The following is a 16,890-nucleotide window of genomic DNA, read 5'->3' on the forward strand; positions in this document are numbered from 1 at the left end:
AATAGAGATTACATTCTTCATCTAATAAATAAAGTATAATCTATTGACAAAAATAAAATAAAATAAAGTATAATCTAATTGTCATGAAAGAAGCACTAATATTAATTATTTAAACTGGTAATAAATGATATATTTAAATGGGTAGTTGAGTCACACCAATTGTCACCACCGTGTCAAAATCTTATCCACTAACACGTGTACAGCTGGACGTCTCCTTGTCGCACGTGTCAGATCATAAAAAACCCTAAATCCCCAAATAATTTACAAAAATTTTCCTCTTTCTTCTTCTCCTATCGGACTTGGCCACAGCAGATCGGACAATCTCAAAATCCTCTTTTCCTCCTCTCTTCTTTACTTCTCCGACAGATTCAATGAAGCTGTAAGGAAACCCTAGAGATTAAAAAAAAAAAATCAAATTTATTTTCTTAGGAGCTGGAGACCTGAGTTTTGGTCTCTGTCTGATCTGTCTGAGAAAAAAGAAAAGACGTGTCTTTTCATCGTTGTCTCAAAATCCTAGCTGGACTTCCACATCGGTCTGTTTCTTTTTTTCCTTTTCTCTCTCTATGCAAACACTTTTGCATGTGCAGATGTATACTCTGTTATGATGATTGTGTGCTGAGCTTTGATTGAATTCGTTAATACAATTCTGTGATTAGAGATTCTGTAAGGAGAAATTCATGCATAGTTCTTGTAATTAGAGGTTCTGTGGGAGAAATTCATGTAATTAGATTGAATTGGTTGAACTCGTTTAACAACAGGCTCTCTCTGGTATGTTTGTAATAATTATCTTCTCGTTTTTTTTTTTAATGTTCTGTAGTAAAGTTTCTGTCTTAGAACATAAGCTTCATCTACTTTGAGTTGTGGATGACTAAATCCTCTGTTTCAAAATCTTTGTCTTGACAGATTCGTGCTTCCTTCTTCGTAGATCATAGACAATGGGAACGAGCGAGGAAAAGACCCCATTTAAGCCTTCCAAGCCAGCATCCTCGGCACAGGTTCATCATTCTTCTTCATGTCCCTATACAATATTTCTTTTAATCTACCTCTTGTTTGCAGGACACTCCTCCCACACCTTATGCAGACTGGTCAAACTCAATGCAGGTTCGTGTGTAATGGCACAACTTTAAGCACCTGTTAGTTCTCATACTGTAGTATCTTCTTTCTAGAGAAACACAGAATATAACAGTATACTCATATCTTTAGGCTTATTATGGAGGAGGAGGTACTCCAAGTCCTTTTTTCCCATCCCCAGTTGGATCTCCTAGTCCTCACCCTTATATGTGGGGTGCTCAAGTAAGCTTCCTAGGGCAAATAAGCTTTTTTATCTTTGTCTTCTAAAAAAACACTTACACGAGTTTTACTTACTCTCAGCACCATATGATGCCGCCTTATGGGACCCCAGTTCCGTATCCAGCAATGTATCCCCCAGGGACTGTCTATGCCCATCCTGGCATGCCCATGGTAACTCTCCATACTATTTCAAGTTATCGTTTATAGTTTCAAAGATACTTGCATAGACTAACTATAACTCGCTTGACATCCTTCTCTTGTAGCCTCAGGCTTCTGGTCCAACCAACACGGAGACCGCGAAAGCTCAAGCCCCTGGCAAGAAGCCAAAGGGGAACTCGAAAAGAAAGAGTGGAGGAGGTGAGAAGGTGCTGTCAGGTTCAGGAAACGATGCTGTATCTCAAAGGTGCGACCGTAAGCGCTCTGTTCAGTGTGTTACTTATTGTAATTGGTCTTCTCTGTATTATTCGACTTATTGTAATTATGATTGTGCAGTGAAGAAAGTGTCACAGCTGGTTCATCTGATGAAAACGATGACAATGCCAATCACCAGGTACACTGATATGAGTCTGACGTGTTTGTCGTTTGCTTCACTGCTCTGTGAGTTGTTAAATTGGATATCATGTTAATGTAGGAACAAGGTTCACTTAGAAAGCCAAGCTTTGGACAGATGCTGGCTGATGGTATGTTTTGTTTTTCTCCTTTGCTTGCGTTCTCGGTATTTCTCTTGACTTGTATTAGTTTATGTAAAACAGCAAGTTCTCAAAGTAATACTACTGGTGAGATCCAAGGTTCCATGCCCATGAAGCCAGTGGCGCCAGGGACTAATCTGAATATGGGGATGGAGTTATGGTCTTCTCAGACTGGTGTAGCTGTGAAGGTGAGACCAAATCATCATTCATCTTATATTCAAATGCAAAGTAGCTTCTCTGATTTGATTATAAACTCATGTGTTTACTACTCAACAGGATGAAAGAGAGCTCAAGAGGCAGAAAAGGAAACAATCTAACCGTGAATCCGCTAGGCGGTCCAGATTGCGGAAGCAGGTAACATTATCATCATCTCTGTGTTAGTGTCACTTCACTATGGTTGCTTCTGATGTAAATTACTCATTCCATTCACCTTTTTGAATAGGCGGAATGCGAGCAGCTTCAGCAGAGAGTAGAGAGTTTGACGAGTGAGAATCAAAGTCTGAGAGATGAGTTACAGAGACTCTCCGGAGAATGTGAGAAGCTCAAGACGGAGAACAACACTATTCAGGATGAGTTGGTAAGAGTTCATGGACCAGAGGCAGTAGCTAATCTAGAACAGAATGCTGATGGATCTAAAGATGGTGAATGAACACATTGACGCTTAGGGAAACTTGGAGGGAGCTTTATAACGTATTATTGAGATTTTTAAACAAAGGATAAAAACTTGTTTGAGATTTAAGTGACCGTATACAATCGTTTTGACATTTTTAATGATGTAATAGTGATTTGCCTTAAGGTTGTAACAAGCTGCAAAGCTATGACGACTACTCTTGTTTGTTTTTATTACTCTTCATGATCGGATTCAGACTCTGAATCTCGGACTATTGCCGTTGATAGTTCTGGTTCGGGACTACTGTTTGAGATCTCTCCTTGTTGGCTTGGTGGTGTAACTTCATTGGCTGTTGGAACAACAAGCAGGATAACATTCTATTTAATAACAGACTAGTAGTTATTTGAGGACCGAACATTTAGAGTGTGGAAGCTAACCTGATCCGAAGATGCTTGCGATCATTGATCGCACAAACCGTATTTCTCCTTGGTGCGACCTAACGACCTTGACCTGCAAATGTTGTGTGTGTTTATAAAGCATTTGTAAAGAAACTGAAGAATGCAGAATAGTCAGAGTTATGAAGGAAGCAAGTACCATCTCCTCATAGACTCCATCCACAAGTCGATCCACTCTAGCTTGGTGTCGTATCAGGAAAGGGCGAAGATGGTTGTTATATATTAGTTTTGCTCCCTATCACCGGACAAGGAAGCAAATTGAGAATTGCAGAACCGATCAGCAAGGGATTAATAAAATGTTTTAAGGATGACTACAAAAAGATGGGAAAAGTACATCAATGGTGGGAAGTTGAAGCCAGACGAGGAACGCAAACTTCGCATGATAATAAAGTGGAAACCTGTAAAAAAACCAGAGTTTGTCGAGTATCATCAATACTCTGGTTGTGATAAGAGAACGATAGTTTTTGAGAAGTGTACCAAGAAATGAGCTTGTCTGTGAACACTTCAACAAGGCTGAAAGAACCAAAAGCTGCAACGAAAGAAGGTGGAAAATATCAAATGCCATGTGATAGAAATGGCAGGGAGGTTGCGATAAAGTAGTTGATGAGGAAAAGAAGTAAAAAAGGGCAGTCACAATGATACAACCTGCCCAGTAGATAAGCCATTTTTGTTGTTGATTCTGATCTCTATTCTCAATGGCCTTGAAAGTGGAATACACAGGCAACCCTATGCCAATGGAACAGCTGCAGGAAACAAAGACTCAGACCTTTCTATACTCCCTACCCGTAACAACATCAAATAGAATCTGCCTAATCAGATTCATAATCACATCTAGGGATCACCCAAATCCTTCCTCCAAAAAAATCATATAGCACCACTAGTTTAACAACTAGATGGCGCTATCACCTAAACTCACCATGCTGTACGAAGTACGATGTTGGAACTAAGTGGTGAAAGCAGTACACGTAACCCAACCTGAAATTTCCATTAAAAAAAAAAAAAAAAAAACAGTTCACATTAGATTAACACAAAGTACGAGAATTCTCCGACAGTTGAGGAATCTAAATATGACCCGTCAATACAACCCTGAAGACAAAACGTTCACAAAGAACAAACCTTTTCCGATGATCAGACAAAACGTTCATAAAGACCAATTTTTTTTTTTTTTTTGATGATCAGACAAAACCCGCAGGCATTTATTACCGTGATTTTGAATTCGGACAAGAGAATTCGATGGCAGAATCCAACCAAAACATATTCAATTAAGTAAATCATAAAGTTTTTGTCATTAATACAAACGGATCGGAAAGAATACCTCGCTGGTGAAGCCGGATCCGAGAAGCGCCATGGATGGGATCTGTGAAGCGAATCCGTTCATCGGAGATTTGTACGTCGGTTTGTCTGATTGACGAACTCCGTCTTACACACTCCAATGTTTCTGAACAGAGGCTTTTGAATTATTTTAGAGACTCTACCTCAAACAGAGACTCCTACAAGAATTCTCTTTTGGATTTGCATAGCTAGGTTTAATTCAAGGGGAATAATTATGAAATAATTATTAGTATGTTTTATAATTTATACACACTTTTATTAACTTGTACACACATATTTGAGATCTGGCAACTAAAGATCATGGAGTAAGCTCAATTTCAATACCGACTACAGAATCCCATCACCGAAAATTTTGATTAGAATAAATTCTCATGCAGTCCGTACAGTTGGTTGGAGGAACTCACATGAATTTGAGTAAATCCTCAACCAGTAAAGCGTAAGAGCATTCAAATGTTTGTACTAAACAAATTTTTCTACATGTTTACAAATGAATATTAGAACAGATAAGACCCATGTGCATATGTCAATATCGTAAATTATAATCATTGTATTTATTGGTAATTTTGTCATTTATCTGAGGGATACGCAAGTCCAAACATCTTTAAAATACATCAATATACGCATTTATTTTTTTTGCTACTTCGATAACGTTCGAATACATCATCTTTTTCTCTATTTTGGTTAGACGCCATATTTATCTAATACAGAAGCGCTAACTGAAAAACACAGCTTATGTTGACGACATCATAATAACATATGATCGCGCAACTATTAAATATTTTGAATATAAAATTTCAAAATCTTGTTAGGTGTCCAATGAATTGGAAAAACGATAAGAGAACTGGGCAGGCGGAAACATCAAAAGCGTTAAACGATAAATCGTATATGACACCACATAACTCATGCATGGTACGTAATAACACAACTTCAATGACTAAAATACAATTTAAACCCATGACATATAATTGGTCTTGCGATACAAACTATGCATCTCTTTTGTTCATACATTTAATACATTATCATCAACGGTTCGTATCAGCCCAATCTTTCCATGTATTTTAGCGGGTAATTTGAACTCCTATCAAAAGAACCATGCACTCAAGCACGTGTCCAAACACTTAAGACACGTATCAATTGTGAACTTTTGAGTTCTCTCTCCCTCTCATCACCTCCCCTTCCTTATATGATTGAATACGCTTCACATTGAATAGCACACAAAGTAATAAAAAAACACATGATAGAGATGATTAGGTTTACAGTATTATCATTCTTTGTTGTTTTCGTTCTCTTATTCGCTTGCAATGAGTCTTCGGCTAAGACTGCTAAGTATGATAAGTCAGATGAGTCGGACGAAAACGACGATCTCGCCGCTGTACCGTCATGTTGTGGGTTTTCATCGCCTCTTCTGATCAAGAAAGATCAATGGAAACCAATCTTCGCGAACAAGTTCGGACAGATCTCAACCGTTCAAATCGGCGATGGATGCGGCGGGATGGGCCCTTACAAAATACATTCCATAACGCTGGAACCAAACGCGCTTATGCTCCCTCTTCTTCTTCATTCCGACATGGTCTTCTTTGTCGACTCTGGTACATATCTATAAACTGTTTCAGTGTCATGTATTCAGGGTCGGATCATTGACTTTGACACCTAAATTTTTAAGAAGTAATGTATAGTTTTTTTCTGAAAACCAAGTAATTTATATAGTTATAGACCTCCAAATTATTTTAAATTTTTTATTAACGTTTTAGTAAACGTTTAGGCTCCGCTGCATGTATTTGGTTTCACCCCTTGATTTTGCCTTGAGTATATATAGTCCACTATTGCATGACTATGGGTTGAGATGGTTTAATCTCGGTTCGTGCTCGGTGTTCCCTCTTCGGTTAGGCTTCGTTATTTGGCAAAGTATCTCATTATTTGTTTTCATGATAAATTACGGTAAACTTGGCAAAAAGATAGAACAAGATAAGCGTAGATTGTGACTAGACGTTTTTGTAACCCGTTACAAACAACATCATTTTATATGAAAACTCAAATATTTGGCAAAAGTAAAAAGGGTAAACTATTAGCCCAATTTTGTTTTGGTTTGGTTAACGTTGACTAGAGAAAGGATCAAAATCAGTTTATTTGGTTTGGTTTACGAATCAGCTTTTGCGGTTTTGTTCCTATTATGTTAAAAACTGGTTTTGTGATTGTATAGGAAGTGGGATTCTGAATTGGGTCGAGGCGCAAGCGACAAGTACTGAGATAAGACTAGGGGACGTTTACAGGCTACGGCCCGGTACAGTTTTCTACTTACAGAGCAAGCCGGTGGATATCTTCCTTGGAACCAAACTTAAGATTTACGCTATCTTTTCCAACACCCAGGAATGTTTACATGTAAGATATGACTCTTTTTCATTTTCTTACTATATGTATATTCTTCTTATTTGTGGATCGTCTTCCGTGGATGCAGGATCCTTGCTTTGGTGCGTATTCAAGTGTCACAGATCTATTGTTTGGTTTTGATGAAACAATTCTCAAATCAGCTTTTGGGGTACGTACGCATGTTATCTGTCTATGTCTAGGTTTATATACGTATTACGTATGATATTGATGTAACTTAGGGTGCAAGATTTGAATATTTGTATATCTTGCTTCTCTTTTTTTTTTTTTTTTTTGACATCATCTTGCTTCTCAAGTTACTCTAGTAAATAAAACCAACAGAAGTACAATACTTTATGCTATTTTAGGTTATGCGGTCTGCAAGATATGAATATGTGTATATCTTGCTTCTCAAGTTACTATAGTTTAGTAAAAAAGAGTTACTATATTTGATAAAACCAACAAAATACTATAGTAGATGCTATTTTAGGTTATGCTAAGTGTGATTAATTAACTGGATTCTTTGCATTTGGTTAGGTTCCTGAGGAGATTATAGGGCTGATGAGGAACCGGACACAGCCACCGTTGATCGTGCATGATATGCTGACCACACCCGGTGAGGCCAACACCAACACATGGCCGCTCCAGACGCGATTACTCAAACTATTTTCCGGAGATGCAAGTGCAGACTCGGTGGAGAACAAGAAGAAGGAGGAGAAGGAGAAGAAAGAGAAGAAGGAGAAGAAACAGAAGACAAAGAAAGCAAAGACATTCAATGTATTCGAATCCGAACCCGACTTCCAAAGCCCTAACGGTCGTTCCATAACCATCAACAGGAAGGATCTTAAAGTATTACAAGGCTCAATGGTTGGGGTTTCCATGGTGAATCTAACCCAAGGATCAATGATGGGACCACACTGGAACCCATGGGCCTGCGAGATATCAATTGTGTTGAGAGGATCAGGAATGGTTAGGGTGCTTAGGAATTCCATTTCAAGATCATCATCTGAGTGTAAGAACATGAGGTTTAAGGTAGAGAAAGGAGATATTTTCGCGGTTCCAAGGTTACATCCAATGGCCCAAATGTCTTTCCTCAATGACTCGTTGGTGTTTGTTGGATTTACTACTTCGGCTAAGAATAATGAGCCGCAGTTCTTGGCTGGGAAGAAATCGGCTTTGTGGTCGCTTGATCGGGAGGTGTTGGCTGCGTCGTTTAATGTGAGTAGTTTTATGATTGCTGGATTGTTGGAAGCTCAGAAGGAGGCCGCTGTGTTGGGATGTCCTGCTTGTGCCGAAGAAGAGTTGGAGAAGCTTAAGGAGGAAGAAGAGAAGAAGGAGTCGCCGCCTCAGCAACCACCACAACCGTTCCAACCACAGCCACCGGGAGAAAAACCACAACAACCACCACAACCGTTCCAACCGCAGCCACCGCAAGGAGAGCCACAAAAACCACCGCAAGAACCACAAGGACCACAAAAGGCGCCGTTCCAACCGCAGCCAGGGCAAGGAGAACCACAAGAACCGCAAGCATCCATGGAGACGAAGATGAGAGATGAAGAGAGGAAGAGAGAAGAAGAAGAGGCGAAGAAGGAAGAGGAAGAGAGATGGAAACAAGAAGAGAAGTTGTGGCCGACTCAACCTCAGTGGGAAGACTGAGAAGAAGGAGAGAACGCCTAGAGAAGCTTTTGAGTCAGAGTGTTTGTGTTATATACTTATATATATGGTCAGAAGTTTGAATTTGATGTCTCTTGTTTTTTCTTTTATTTTGTGTATGCTACGTTTATGTATTGTATTGTGCCTTGTGTTTTATTAAAATGCTTGTATATGCAGAACGTGAATAATAAAAAAATTCTAAGTTCCGAGACATTTAGGGGTGTCAAAATAATCTATAACTCATAATCTGGTTTAGTTCAGCTTTGTTTTTTTATGGGCACGATCTCTTTATTTTAAGTTTATTTAATAAATAAGTTTAATGATCGAATGAATATGAGCTTGTTCATTTTTTACTTACAATAATATATAGGGTTTTCTGCAAAAAAACTCTCAATGTGGTTTTTTTTGCAAATTAATCCGCGAACTCAAAAACCCACGGGTCAACCCTCCAAGTGCCAGTCAAACCGCAATATAACCCTCGGCCGTATATATGTGTATTTGACTGTGTATAATTTTAACATTTTTCAATACTACGTCGTTGTGACACTAAATTTTTAATGAAATTTTTTTTTTAACCCCACTTTCATTGTGCATTTACGCAAGCTCCCATGTCTAAGAGAAGAAGAAGAAACAAGGTAATTTCAGAATGAATTTTTAGAAATCTATATAATTGCGTTTGTTAAATAAACAAATATATTTGTTGGCCGAGATGGTTATATAGCATGCACATGGTGTTTAAGGTTCAAGTTTCAAACCCCGAGTTCAACAATTTTTTTTCATTAAAAAATTAGCGCCAAAACGACCTAGTATTGAAAAATGTTAAAATTATACACAGTCAAATACACATATATACGCCCGAGGGTTATATTACGGTTTGACTGGCACTTGGAGGGTTGACCCGTAGGTTTTTGAGTTCGCGGATTAATTTGAAAAACAAAACCACATTGAGGTTTTTTTTGCAGAAAACCCTAATATATACTATATTTTATATATTATATTTGGATAATTTCTATTTTTTATGTAAAAAGAGATAATTTCTATATTTAATATATTTATCTTTTAAAATTAAAATGTCAAACCAAATCTTCTTAAAAATAATATCTATATTAATTATATTTATCTTCTAAAATTAAAATGTAAAACATACATATAAGACATTGAAGATATATTGGCTCAAGACTCTCAGAAGAATAGGAATTTGGATCATTAGTTTTGCTTTAATTTAATTTATATTAGGTGTCGTTTTTTTTTGTCATGTGTTGGTTTTTATTTAGTATTTAATATTTATGTTTTGGATTTTTTAATATTTAAATTTTGAACAATATTATAGAAGTTATTTTATTACTATTTTATTTTATAATTATTATTTTTATTTAGATCACGAGTTAGCTCATTTAAATGATGATCTAGATGATCTGAGTTCGAGTTTACATATTGAAGCTCATATAATAAATAAACTGAGCTGAGCTAGCTCATGAAAGAGCCGAGCTCACTATAAGCTGAGCTGAGTTGAGCGAGCTAGCTCATTTTGAAACCCTAGACATTATAGTGGTGATAGGAGCTAACTTTAGTTTTAAGTTTTACCTATAGCTTTTAAAATCATCCATCATATTTTATATTTGATTTTTAAAGGTACAACAAAAAAATATGGTTGTGAAACCTTTATTTTTTAAAACCCCTATTTTTTAAGTTGTAGGAAATATTTTGCTTTAGAAATAAATTTTAAAGTTACATATTTTTCAACTAAATAAGAAATTCTTACATATTAATTTTTCCGGTAAATTTTCTATAGTTACAACCCAACCATCAATCCATAGTAAAGAGCGACCAAGTTTACTTCTAGTGAATTGATTAAATCTGTGGTAGGGGAAAAAATCTTGGACAAAACCTAATAAAACATGTGTTTTGCCTCTTTATTTTTTGTAAACAATATACATATAAAATCATAAAGGAATTATTAAGCTATTTTAAAATGTTTATCACTTACTCAAAAGTCAAAATTAGGTTTAGTCAGTGTTGAAAATCGGACAGGATCGGCCGGTAGGACCGATCGGACCGTGACTCAGCCTTCTATCCGGTTCCGAATTGTACAAAAACTGGATTTGAGTTAAACCGAAAAACCCAGTCAAAAATTGGTGAAATTTGGTAAAACCAGGATCCGATGCAATATGAAAACCCGGTTTTCTCAAATTCAAGTAAAAATATAAAAACTGCAAATTTTAAAAAGATTTCATAAAAAATCATATTACATTTTGAACATCCATCTAAATAAATTATTTTTCATTATATTTTATATTATTTTTAAAATTTTCATTTTATTTTCATATCATTTTTAGATTCTCACAATGATATAAAATTTTATAAAAATAAATTTATAGTTATACATATATATGTATATAATTTTTTAATCTAAATTTAGATTTAAAACCTAGTTGAACTAGTTGGACCGATCATGGAACAAATGCTAGTATGGACCACTTGGGTTCCAAAAAATCTGAATTATACCCATCTCTCCTTTTTTTTTTACATTTAAATTTAAATAGAAATCTAACTAAAATAACTAAAAAACCTAAAGACTTAAACATATTTACTAACCTATGCCGTTACTATCCTACCCAGAATCCGACCCGGTTTCAGACCCGAAACTCAACCCAACTTTAACCTAAATTTTTTTCTTCTTCCCTTTTTCTTCTCCATTATTAGTTCTTTCACCATAAAACAAAATCAAAAATTTTCTTTAACTATCCACTAATTTTCTCTTTCTTATCTCAAATCGATCAACCCATAGAAAGATTCAGTCAATTATATATTATCCAGAGTCAAATTTCATCTTTTACATACGAGATTCAAGATAAGGAAGAACGCAGAGTGTTAAAAGTATAAGGTAGATCATGTAATCTTATGGAATTGTGCAATAATTTTCAAAAAAATAATTCCAAAACTACAAATAAATGAAGAGAAACTTTTTGAGTACATACTAATTGAGATATTTGATTGTTTCCTCGTATGGAATACCAAATTGGTTTTATTAATTTCTAAAATGTCAAAGTTGTACTAGTTGTACCAGTAATATTCGTCTAATATATAATAAAAATATATATCAAGTGTTCATATGTCTAATTTTAGGGTTTTACCAGTATTTTCACAACATAACTTTGTAAAAATATGTTTGATATTTGTTTATCATAATAATATAGCTAATATAGTTAAGAAACCTTAAAAGTAAAAAATATATAATGTAAAATTAAGAGTATAGTGTAATAATTTAACAAAAAATATGGAAAAATCTCAAATAACATAGATGAAATTTTGTCTTCAGATGCCAATTATGATATTTTCTTGTTTATTTCATATGTAAAGCATGAATTATTAGTCGTGTTAATTATTGTAATTACATATAATACATAAATTATAACATTTATATACTAGTTATACTAGTTGTTCAATTTTTTAACATGTTTAATTATAAGAGTTATATTGGATGTATCCAGTCGAATGTGAGTGAAACAAATAAAATTGTGTGGCTGTGAGTTGATCACGTGGTTGATATTATTTTTTACCCATACTTGGTCCACGTATAATAATTTAGGCACTGGAATATTATTTTTTGGACATTTGGTCAGTATGAGATTTTTGTCCACCGATCATTGACCGAGGTTGTTTTCAAAACATTGTATTTAGTGAACTCAAACATACATGGATTGGGCCACAATGAAAACTTGGATCGGACTGGCTAGCTTGGATTCGGACCGGGCCGTATTTCCTTTTTTTTTTTGCGAAATAATTGTCGTTGCTGACGTGTCGCAATCCTTATTAAGAGTTTAAGACCAAACACGACATTGACAAAACTACCCTTTCGGTTGGTCTCGTCTTTATTTAATAACAGAACAATCGAAATTGCCCTAAAAATTTTTGTTTTCTCCGTTCGTCTCCAAATCTCGACGGCAGAAACAGAGAGGAAACTTATCTTAAACCCCCTATCTCCGGTGGGAGCGTGCGTTACTTCCCAGCAAACAGATGTCTGACTTCGAAGATCACGAGGGAAACGTGACAGCTGTTGACGGCTTCGAGGCCGATGATAACGGCGGCCGCGGCGGAGAAATCGAGGATCAAACGGACTCGAAATCTCAGGTACTTTGTGCTCTTTGATTGCGCTACAATCTCCCAGCTTCGAGATTTTTCAATTGGTTTGGTTCTTGTAGACTCAAATCTATGTTTCTTAGCCTCGATGCCTAATTGAATTCAATAAATAATCGATTTTTAGTATACGGGTTAAAATCTGCAGATTGTAAGGTTTAGGGTTTAGAGCGAATTGAAGATTAGTTTGGGGATTGATTTATGGTTTAATTTATTCAATAAAGAATCGGTTTTTGAGTTTAAAAATTACAGATGGTTTTAAATTTAGAGTTGATTTTGTAGTGTTTTTTTGTTTAGTTTGATTTATATATAAATTGTAAATGATGAGGATTCTTGTGTAGGGAGAAACACGTGACAATGACAGAGAGTCTTCGAGAAGTAAAGATAGAGAAAGAGAGAAGGGATCTGTTGATCGAAGCAGAGACAGAAGCAAGGAGAGAAGTAGAGACAGGGATCGTGAGCGTCGTAGTCGCCACAGGGATCGTAGTAGAGACCGTGGTGATAGAAGAGAGCGTGGTAGTAGAGACCGCGATGATGACCACCGCAGAGGCAGCCGTGACCGTGACTATGATAGGTGGCTACTAATCTTATCTTTTCGAATTAAATGAAATCCTTTTCGAATTCTAATTTTTGCGTGTTTTTTAAAATAAATTTTTAGGCGTAGAGATGACAGAGGAGATAGACGCCGTCATAGGTCTCGATCTCGTTCCAAGGATAGATCTAGGCGCAGATCAAGGTCTCGATCTCCATCAAAAACGTAACATATCTTTCTGGCTCTAACTACTCTTCTGTGAAATGATTGTTTTTATTCTAAGAAACTTTCTTATATCAAATCTATATTCATGCAGCAAGCGGGTCAGTGGATTCGATATGGCACCTCCAGCCTCTGCAATGTTAGCTACTGGTGCTGCTGTTACAGGTATCCTTTCTTTTGTCTCTTTAATTTAGCAACCTTCTCATTAGCAGAATGCAGCGTTCATTCACACAATGCACATAGGTTGTTCTTGTTCATTTTCTTACATGGGATACAACGTTAGAACTGAGAGCTTTTGGTTGTTTGTTGTTCTTTTGTGTTTCTTGTTTGCCTTTTTATTTGGGTGTGGGCTGGTTAGCTCCTATATACAAGGAAGAACTGCTGCAATTTTTTTATTGGTACTGCTCATCCTCAGTACCTATCATTGGTTTTGTTCACCAATGATCTCTAGTGAAAGTATTATATCACTGTAATATCGCATTTGCTTTTCCAGGGAGGGTAAGATAGGTCTTGTTATATTTACACTTCTCATGTGTTACCCTGTTTCTCATTTTGTAGGCCAAGTACCTCCCCCACCACCAACACTTCCTCCGGCTGGAATGTTTCCCAACATATTTCCCTTACAGACTGGACAGGTCTGTTATCTTTAACCCTTTTTTAAATTATGCATTGAGTTCTTCATTCTTGAACTAATTCTCTCTATGCCCTGCAGGCATTTGGGGGACTCCCTATGATGCCAATTCAGGCTATGACACAGCAGGTCAGCTTTGATTTTCATCCATATATTATATATGCTATTTTTTTTATCTGTTGCTAACCATGTCTTCTTGTTAACTCTATGTTTCTTCAGGCGACTAGGCATGCTCGCAGAGTCTACGTTGGAGGGCTTTCCCCTGTGGCTAATGAACAGGTTAGTACTATCCACTCTTTTTTTCAAATGAAATGTGTTCCAGGGTTTGATTCATATTAACATTGATTTACTTTCCTGTATTGCAGTCTGTGGCTACATTCTTTAGTCAAGTTATGGCTGCCGTTGGTGGAAACACCGCTGGTCCAGGTGATGCCGTTGTTAATGTTTACATAAACCACGAGAAGAAGTTTGCTTTTGTGGAGATGCGATCTGTTGAAGAGGCAAGTAACGCAATGTCCTTGGACGGGATCATATTTGAGGTACTATTTTAACATTCAGCCTTCCACTAAGTATTTGGTTGTGATTTTAATTTTTTTTTTTTTTTCTCATTCCTAGGGAGCTCCAGTGAAGGTGAGGAGACCTAGTGACTATAACCCATCTCTAGCTGCGTCTCTTGGCCCAAGCCAGCCCAGTCCCCATCTAAACTTAGCTGCTGTTGGTCTGACTCCAGGTGCTTCCGGCGGTCTCGAGGGTCCAGACCGTATCTTCGTCGGTGGACTTCCGTATTACTTCACCGAGGCACAAGTCAGGGAGCTGTTGGAAAGCTTTGGAGCCCTAAAGGGGTTTGACCTTGTGAAAGATCGAGAAACTGGAAACTCCAAAGGATACGCCTTCTGTGTGTACCAAGATGTCGCCGTTACAGATATTGCCTGCGTTGCTCTGAACGGTATAAAAATGGGAGACAAGACTCTCACTGTGAGACGCGCTAACCAGGGAGCAATGCAGCCAAAACCTGAACAGGAGAGTGTGTTGTTGCATGCACAGCAGCAGATTGCTTTTCAGGTAAGATTGAGTTTTGTTAGCAACCTTTGTTTCTTTATGGTTTATTAATTGCAAGGCTTGTGTGCTTTTTATCTTTTTTGCAGATGAATATGTCCCAGCCGGGTCCAGTGGCAACTACAGTTGTATGTTTGACTCAAGTTGTTACTGAGGATGAGCTTAAAGACGATGAGGAGTTTGAAGATATAATGGAAGACATGAGACAAGAAGGCGGAAAGTTTGGTAAGAGAATGTCTTTTATTTGCATTTTATCATATATCCAATTTTGGAGATATATAAAGATTAAAAAAAAGCATATTGATTTGTGTCTCTGTTTTCTGTGGTTGTATATGTCTGTTTTACAGCCTTTTGCTATAAAGAATCAGCCCCTAACATACTCAGACTGGAGACTGCATATCTTATTTTTTTCACAAATGGCTACTCTTTAAAAACTAACGTTTTTGTCTCTGTATGTCTCGTGTATTTGGAATGTTTGTTGTTTAACTCTTAAAATGCAGGTATGTTGACCAGCGTTGTGATTCCGCGTCCTAGCCCCAGCGGTGAGCCAGTGCCAGGCCTTGGCAAGGTTTGTATTCAAAACCTTACGTCTCTGTCTCTCTCTCTTGCAGAACTTGAACTCAGTGGGAATGAATGCAGGTGTTCTTGAAGTATGTTGATACTGAAGGTTCGTCGAGGGCAAGAAGCGGGATGAATGGTAGGAAGTTTGGTGGGAATGAAGTGGTTGCTGTGTTTTATCCAGAAGACAAGTTTGATCAGGGAGAGTATGGAGCCTGAAGCTCATCCTTTGTTTGTTTGCTTGCTGTCTAGTACCTTTAAGTTCTCTTCAGTTTCATCCTTTGTTTGTTTGCTTGCTTGCTGTCTAGTACCTTTAAGTTCTCTTCAGTTTTTTGCTTCTGTTAAAAGACCCTTGTGTTATTTTAAGACCAATATATGATTTTGATACTTTTGTTTGCTATAAACCTTACCAATGAAGTCCTGTTTTGTTCTCTCTCTCTCGTAGATCATAAATATCTCGATGATCCTGAAGAACGTTAAATTTCTAAAGAGTGTTTGAAGTCTCTTGTTTAATCAAGAGGTTGTGTAATGTTTTTACTCTACTAGAATCATAGAAAAATCAATTTATTATCACTTATCTGATTAATGTAGAAATTGTTATAAAAGATATGCTGTGTAAGCTTATTATTACTAGTGATGTCAAGTTGGGCAGTCCACACCACAGTTGGACCATTTAATACGTATACCCAAAAACATCCACACACATTTAATATCCATACCCAAAAACACCCACACCCAAGTTAGCTCATACCCATTGGAAATAACCCAAGACCATCCATTATTATTCTTTTTTAACAATTAGCTCAATTTTGTTCATAATCAATTATTGTAAATTCAATTTACAAACTTATATACTTATAGAAAATAAAAATTATAGAAAATTTGTATAAACTCAATCTAAACTCAATTTTAATGTCATTGAAAATTTCTGAATACAAATGTGATGTAAATTAAATTCAATAGACTTCAGTTTTTCATAACTCTCTGTTTTATGTAAAAAAAAAGTTATAACTCTGATATCATGATTCACTTTGCTCCAGCTTCCAGCTTCTTTACTTGTCTTCAGCCTGCAAGAAGGAAAAAGATAGCAACTTGGAGTTATTCAATGATTCTCATAACTTGTATGTAAGGGCAGAGACATCAACACAAGCATTAACATTTCAAGCAAAATAACTGTGTTGTATGGAGACTTACGTAGGGATGCTGACGTTGAAATGCACATATTGATCCCCAAATATTGTTGACTTTCTTGCTCTAATACCTGTTCGTAAAAGGATGTGATTTGATAAGTAAACACACAAGAATATACTCAACGTCAACGCTTGATTTTCTCACTCTCTCCCAACTTCTAAATGGATTTG

General features: G+C 36.5%; 4 protein-coding genes across 9 annotated transcripts; 3 read left to right on the forward strand and 1 right to left on the reverse strand.

Annotated features, from left to right (window-relative positions):
* Window positions 1–277: 277 nt before the first annotated feature.
* On the forward strand, window positions 278–2,855 carry LOC106336228 (G-box-binding factor 1-like). Of its 4 annotated transcripts, none has more exons than XM_013774996.1 (11): window positions 278–533; window positions 926–995; window positions 1,057–1,101; window positions 1,204–1,293; window positions 1,372–1,461; window positions 1,554–1,693; window positions 1,783–1,840; window positions 1,922–1,970; window positions 2,043–2,167; window positions 2,256–2,333; window positions 2,422–2,797. In XM_013774996.1, exons 2-11 carry the CDS (start codon window positions 936–938, stop codon window positions 2,626–2,628), a joined length of 942 nt encoding a protein of 313 aa, XP_013630450.1. In that variant the 5' UTR covers window positions 278–533; window positions 926–935; the 3' UTR covers window positions 2,629–2,797. The 4 variants fall into 4 exon arrangements, with proteins under 4 accessions (XP_013630450.1, XP_013630448.1, XP_013630449.1 ...); XM_013774994.1 differs by having other exon boundaries at window positions 293–533; window positions 904–995; window positions 2,422–2,855; XM_013774995.1 differs by lacking the exon at window positions 278–533 and adding an exon at window positions 554–768 and having other exon boundaries at window positions 904–995.
* Window positions 2,690–4,561, reverse strand: LOC106336229 (HVA22-like protein k). Its single transcript, XM_013774998.1, has 8 exons — window positions 4,360–4,561; window positions 3,961–4,019; window positions 3,690–3,787; window positions 3,522–3,573; window positions 3,379–3,442; window positions 3,184–3,279; window positions 3,027–3,099; window positions 2,690–2,938 (listed from the first exon to the last, which is right to left on the reverse strand). Exons 1-8 carry the CDS (start codon window positions 4,420–4,422, stop codon window positions 2,823–2,825), a joined length of 621 nt encoding a protein of 206 aa, XP_013630452.1. The 5' UTR covers window positions 4,423–4,561; the 3' UTR covers window positions 2,690–2,822.
* Window positions 4,562–5,591: 1,030 nt separating this feature from the next.
* On the forward strand, window positions 5,592–8,398 carry LOC106335667 (vicilin-like antimicrobial peptides 2-2). The gene is made up of 4 exons (XM_013774250.1): window positions 5,592–5,965; window positions 6,577–6,755; window positions 6,832–6,912; window positions 7,278–8,398. Exons 1-4 carry the CDS (start codon window positions 5,611–5,613, stop codon window positions 8,394–8,396), a joined length of 1,734 nt encoding a protein of 577 aa, XP_013629704.1. The 5' UTR covers window positions 5,592–5,610; the 3' UTR covers window positions 8,397–8,398.
* A 3,866-nt stretch (window positions 8,399–12,264) lies between these two features.
* On the forward strand, window positions 12,265–15,922 carry LOC106335668 (splicing factor U2af large subunit A-like). 3 transcript variants are annotated; one of them, XM_013774252.1, is made up of 13 exons: window positions 12,265–12,524; window positions 12,872–13,104; window positions 13,189–13,287; window positions 13,379–13,449; window positions 13,843–13,919; window positions 13,997–14,044; window positions 14,135–14,194; window positions 14,281–14,454; window positions 14,531–14,977; window positions 15,061–15,196; window positions 15,472–15,539; window positions 15,611–15,756; window positions 15,809–15,922. In XM_013774252.1, exons 1-12 carry the CDS (start codon window positions 12,411–12,413, stop codon window positions 15,746–15,748), a joined length of 1,665 nt encoding a protein of 554 aa, XP_013629706.1. In that variant the 5' UTR covers window positions 12,265–12,410; the 3' UTR covers window positions 15,749–15,756; window positions 15,809–15,922. The 3 variants fall into 3 exon arrangements, 2 of the variants coding, with proteins under 2 accessions (XP_013629706.1, XP_013629705.1); XR_001268748.1 differs by having other exon boundaries at window positions 15,319–15,539; window positions 15,611–15,922; XM_013774251.1 differs by having other exon boundaries at window positions 15,611–15,922.
* Window positions 15,923–16,890: the final 968 nt, after the last annotated feature.

This window comes from Brassica oleracea, chromosome C3 (assembly GCF_000695525.1).
Source record: "Brassica oleracea var. oleracea cultivar TO1000 chromosome C3, BOL, whole genome shotgun sequence".
Lineage (NCBI taxonomy): Eukaryota > Viridiplantae > Streptophyta > Magnoliopsida > Brassicales > Brassicaceae > Brassica > Brassica oleracea.

Coding starts and splice junctions, on each gene's coding strand:
- LOC106335668 (XM_013774251.1), top strand. CDS start 12,411: ATGTCTGACTTCGAAGATCACGAGGGAAACGTGACAGCTGTTGACGGC. Junction 12,525..12,871: donor AAACGGACTCGAAATCTCAG/GTACTTTGTGCT, acceptor ATTCTTGTGTAG/GGAGAAACACGTGACAATGA. Junction 14,195..14,280: donor CCCCTGTGGCTAATGAACAG/GTTAGTACTATC, acceptor CCTGTATTGCAG/TCTGTGGCTACATTCTTTAG.
- LOC106336229 (XM_013774998.1), bottom strand. CDS start 4,422: ATGAACGGATTCGCTTCACAGATCCCATCCATGGCGCTTCTCGGATCC. Junction 3,443..3,521: donor ACAGACAAGCTCATTTCTTG/GTACACTTCTCA, acceptor GTTTTTTTACAG/GTTTCCACTTTATTATCATG. Junction 3,100..3,183: donor ATGGAGTCTATGAGGAGATG/GTACTTGCTTCC, acceptor CAACATTTGCAG/GTCAAGGTCGTTAGGTCGCA.
- LOC106335667 (XM_013774250.1), top strand. CDS start 5,611: ATGATAGAGATGATTAGGTTTACAGTATTATCATTCTTTGTTGTTTTC. Junction 5,966..6,576: donor GGTCTTCTTTGTCGACTCTG/GTACATATCTAT, acceptor GTGATTGTATAG/GAAGTGGGATTCTGAATTGG. Junction 6,756..6,831: donor ACACCCAGGAATGTTTACAT/GTAAGATATGAC, acceptor CCGTGGATGCAG/GATCCTTGCTTTGGTGCGTA.
- LOC106336228 (XM_013774996.1), top strand. CDS start 936: ATGGGAACGAGCGAGGAAAAGACCCCATTTAAGCCTTCCAAGCCAGCA. Junction 1,294..1,371: donor CTTATATGTGGGGTGCTCAA/GTAAGCTTCCTA, acceptor ACTTACTCTCAG/CACCATATGATGCCGCCTTA. Junction 1,694..1,782: donor AACGATGCTGTATCTCAAAG/GTGCGACCGTAA, acceptor ATGATTGTGCAG/TGAAGAAAGTGTCACAGCTG.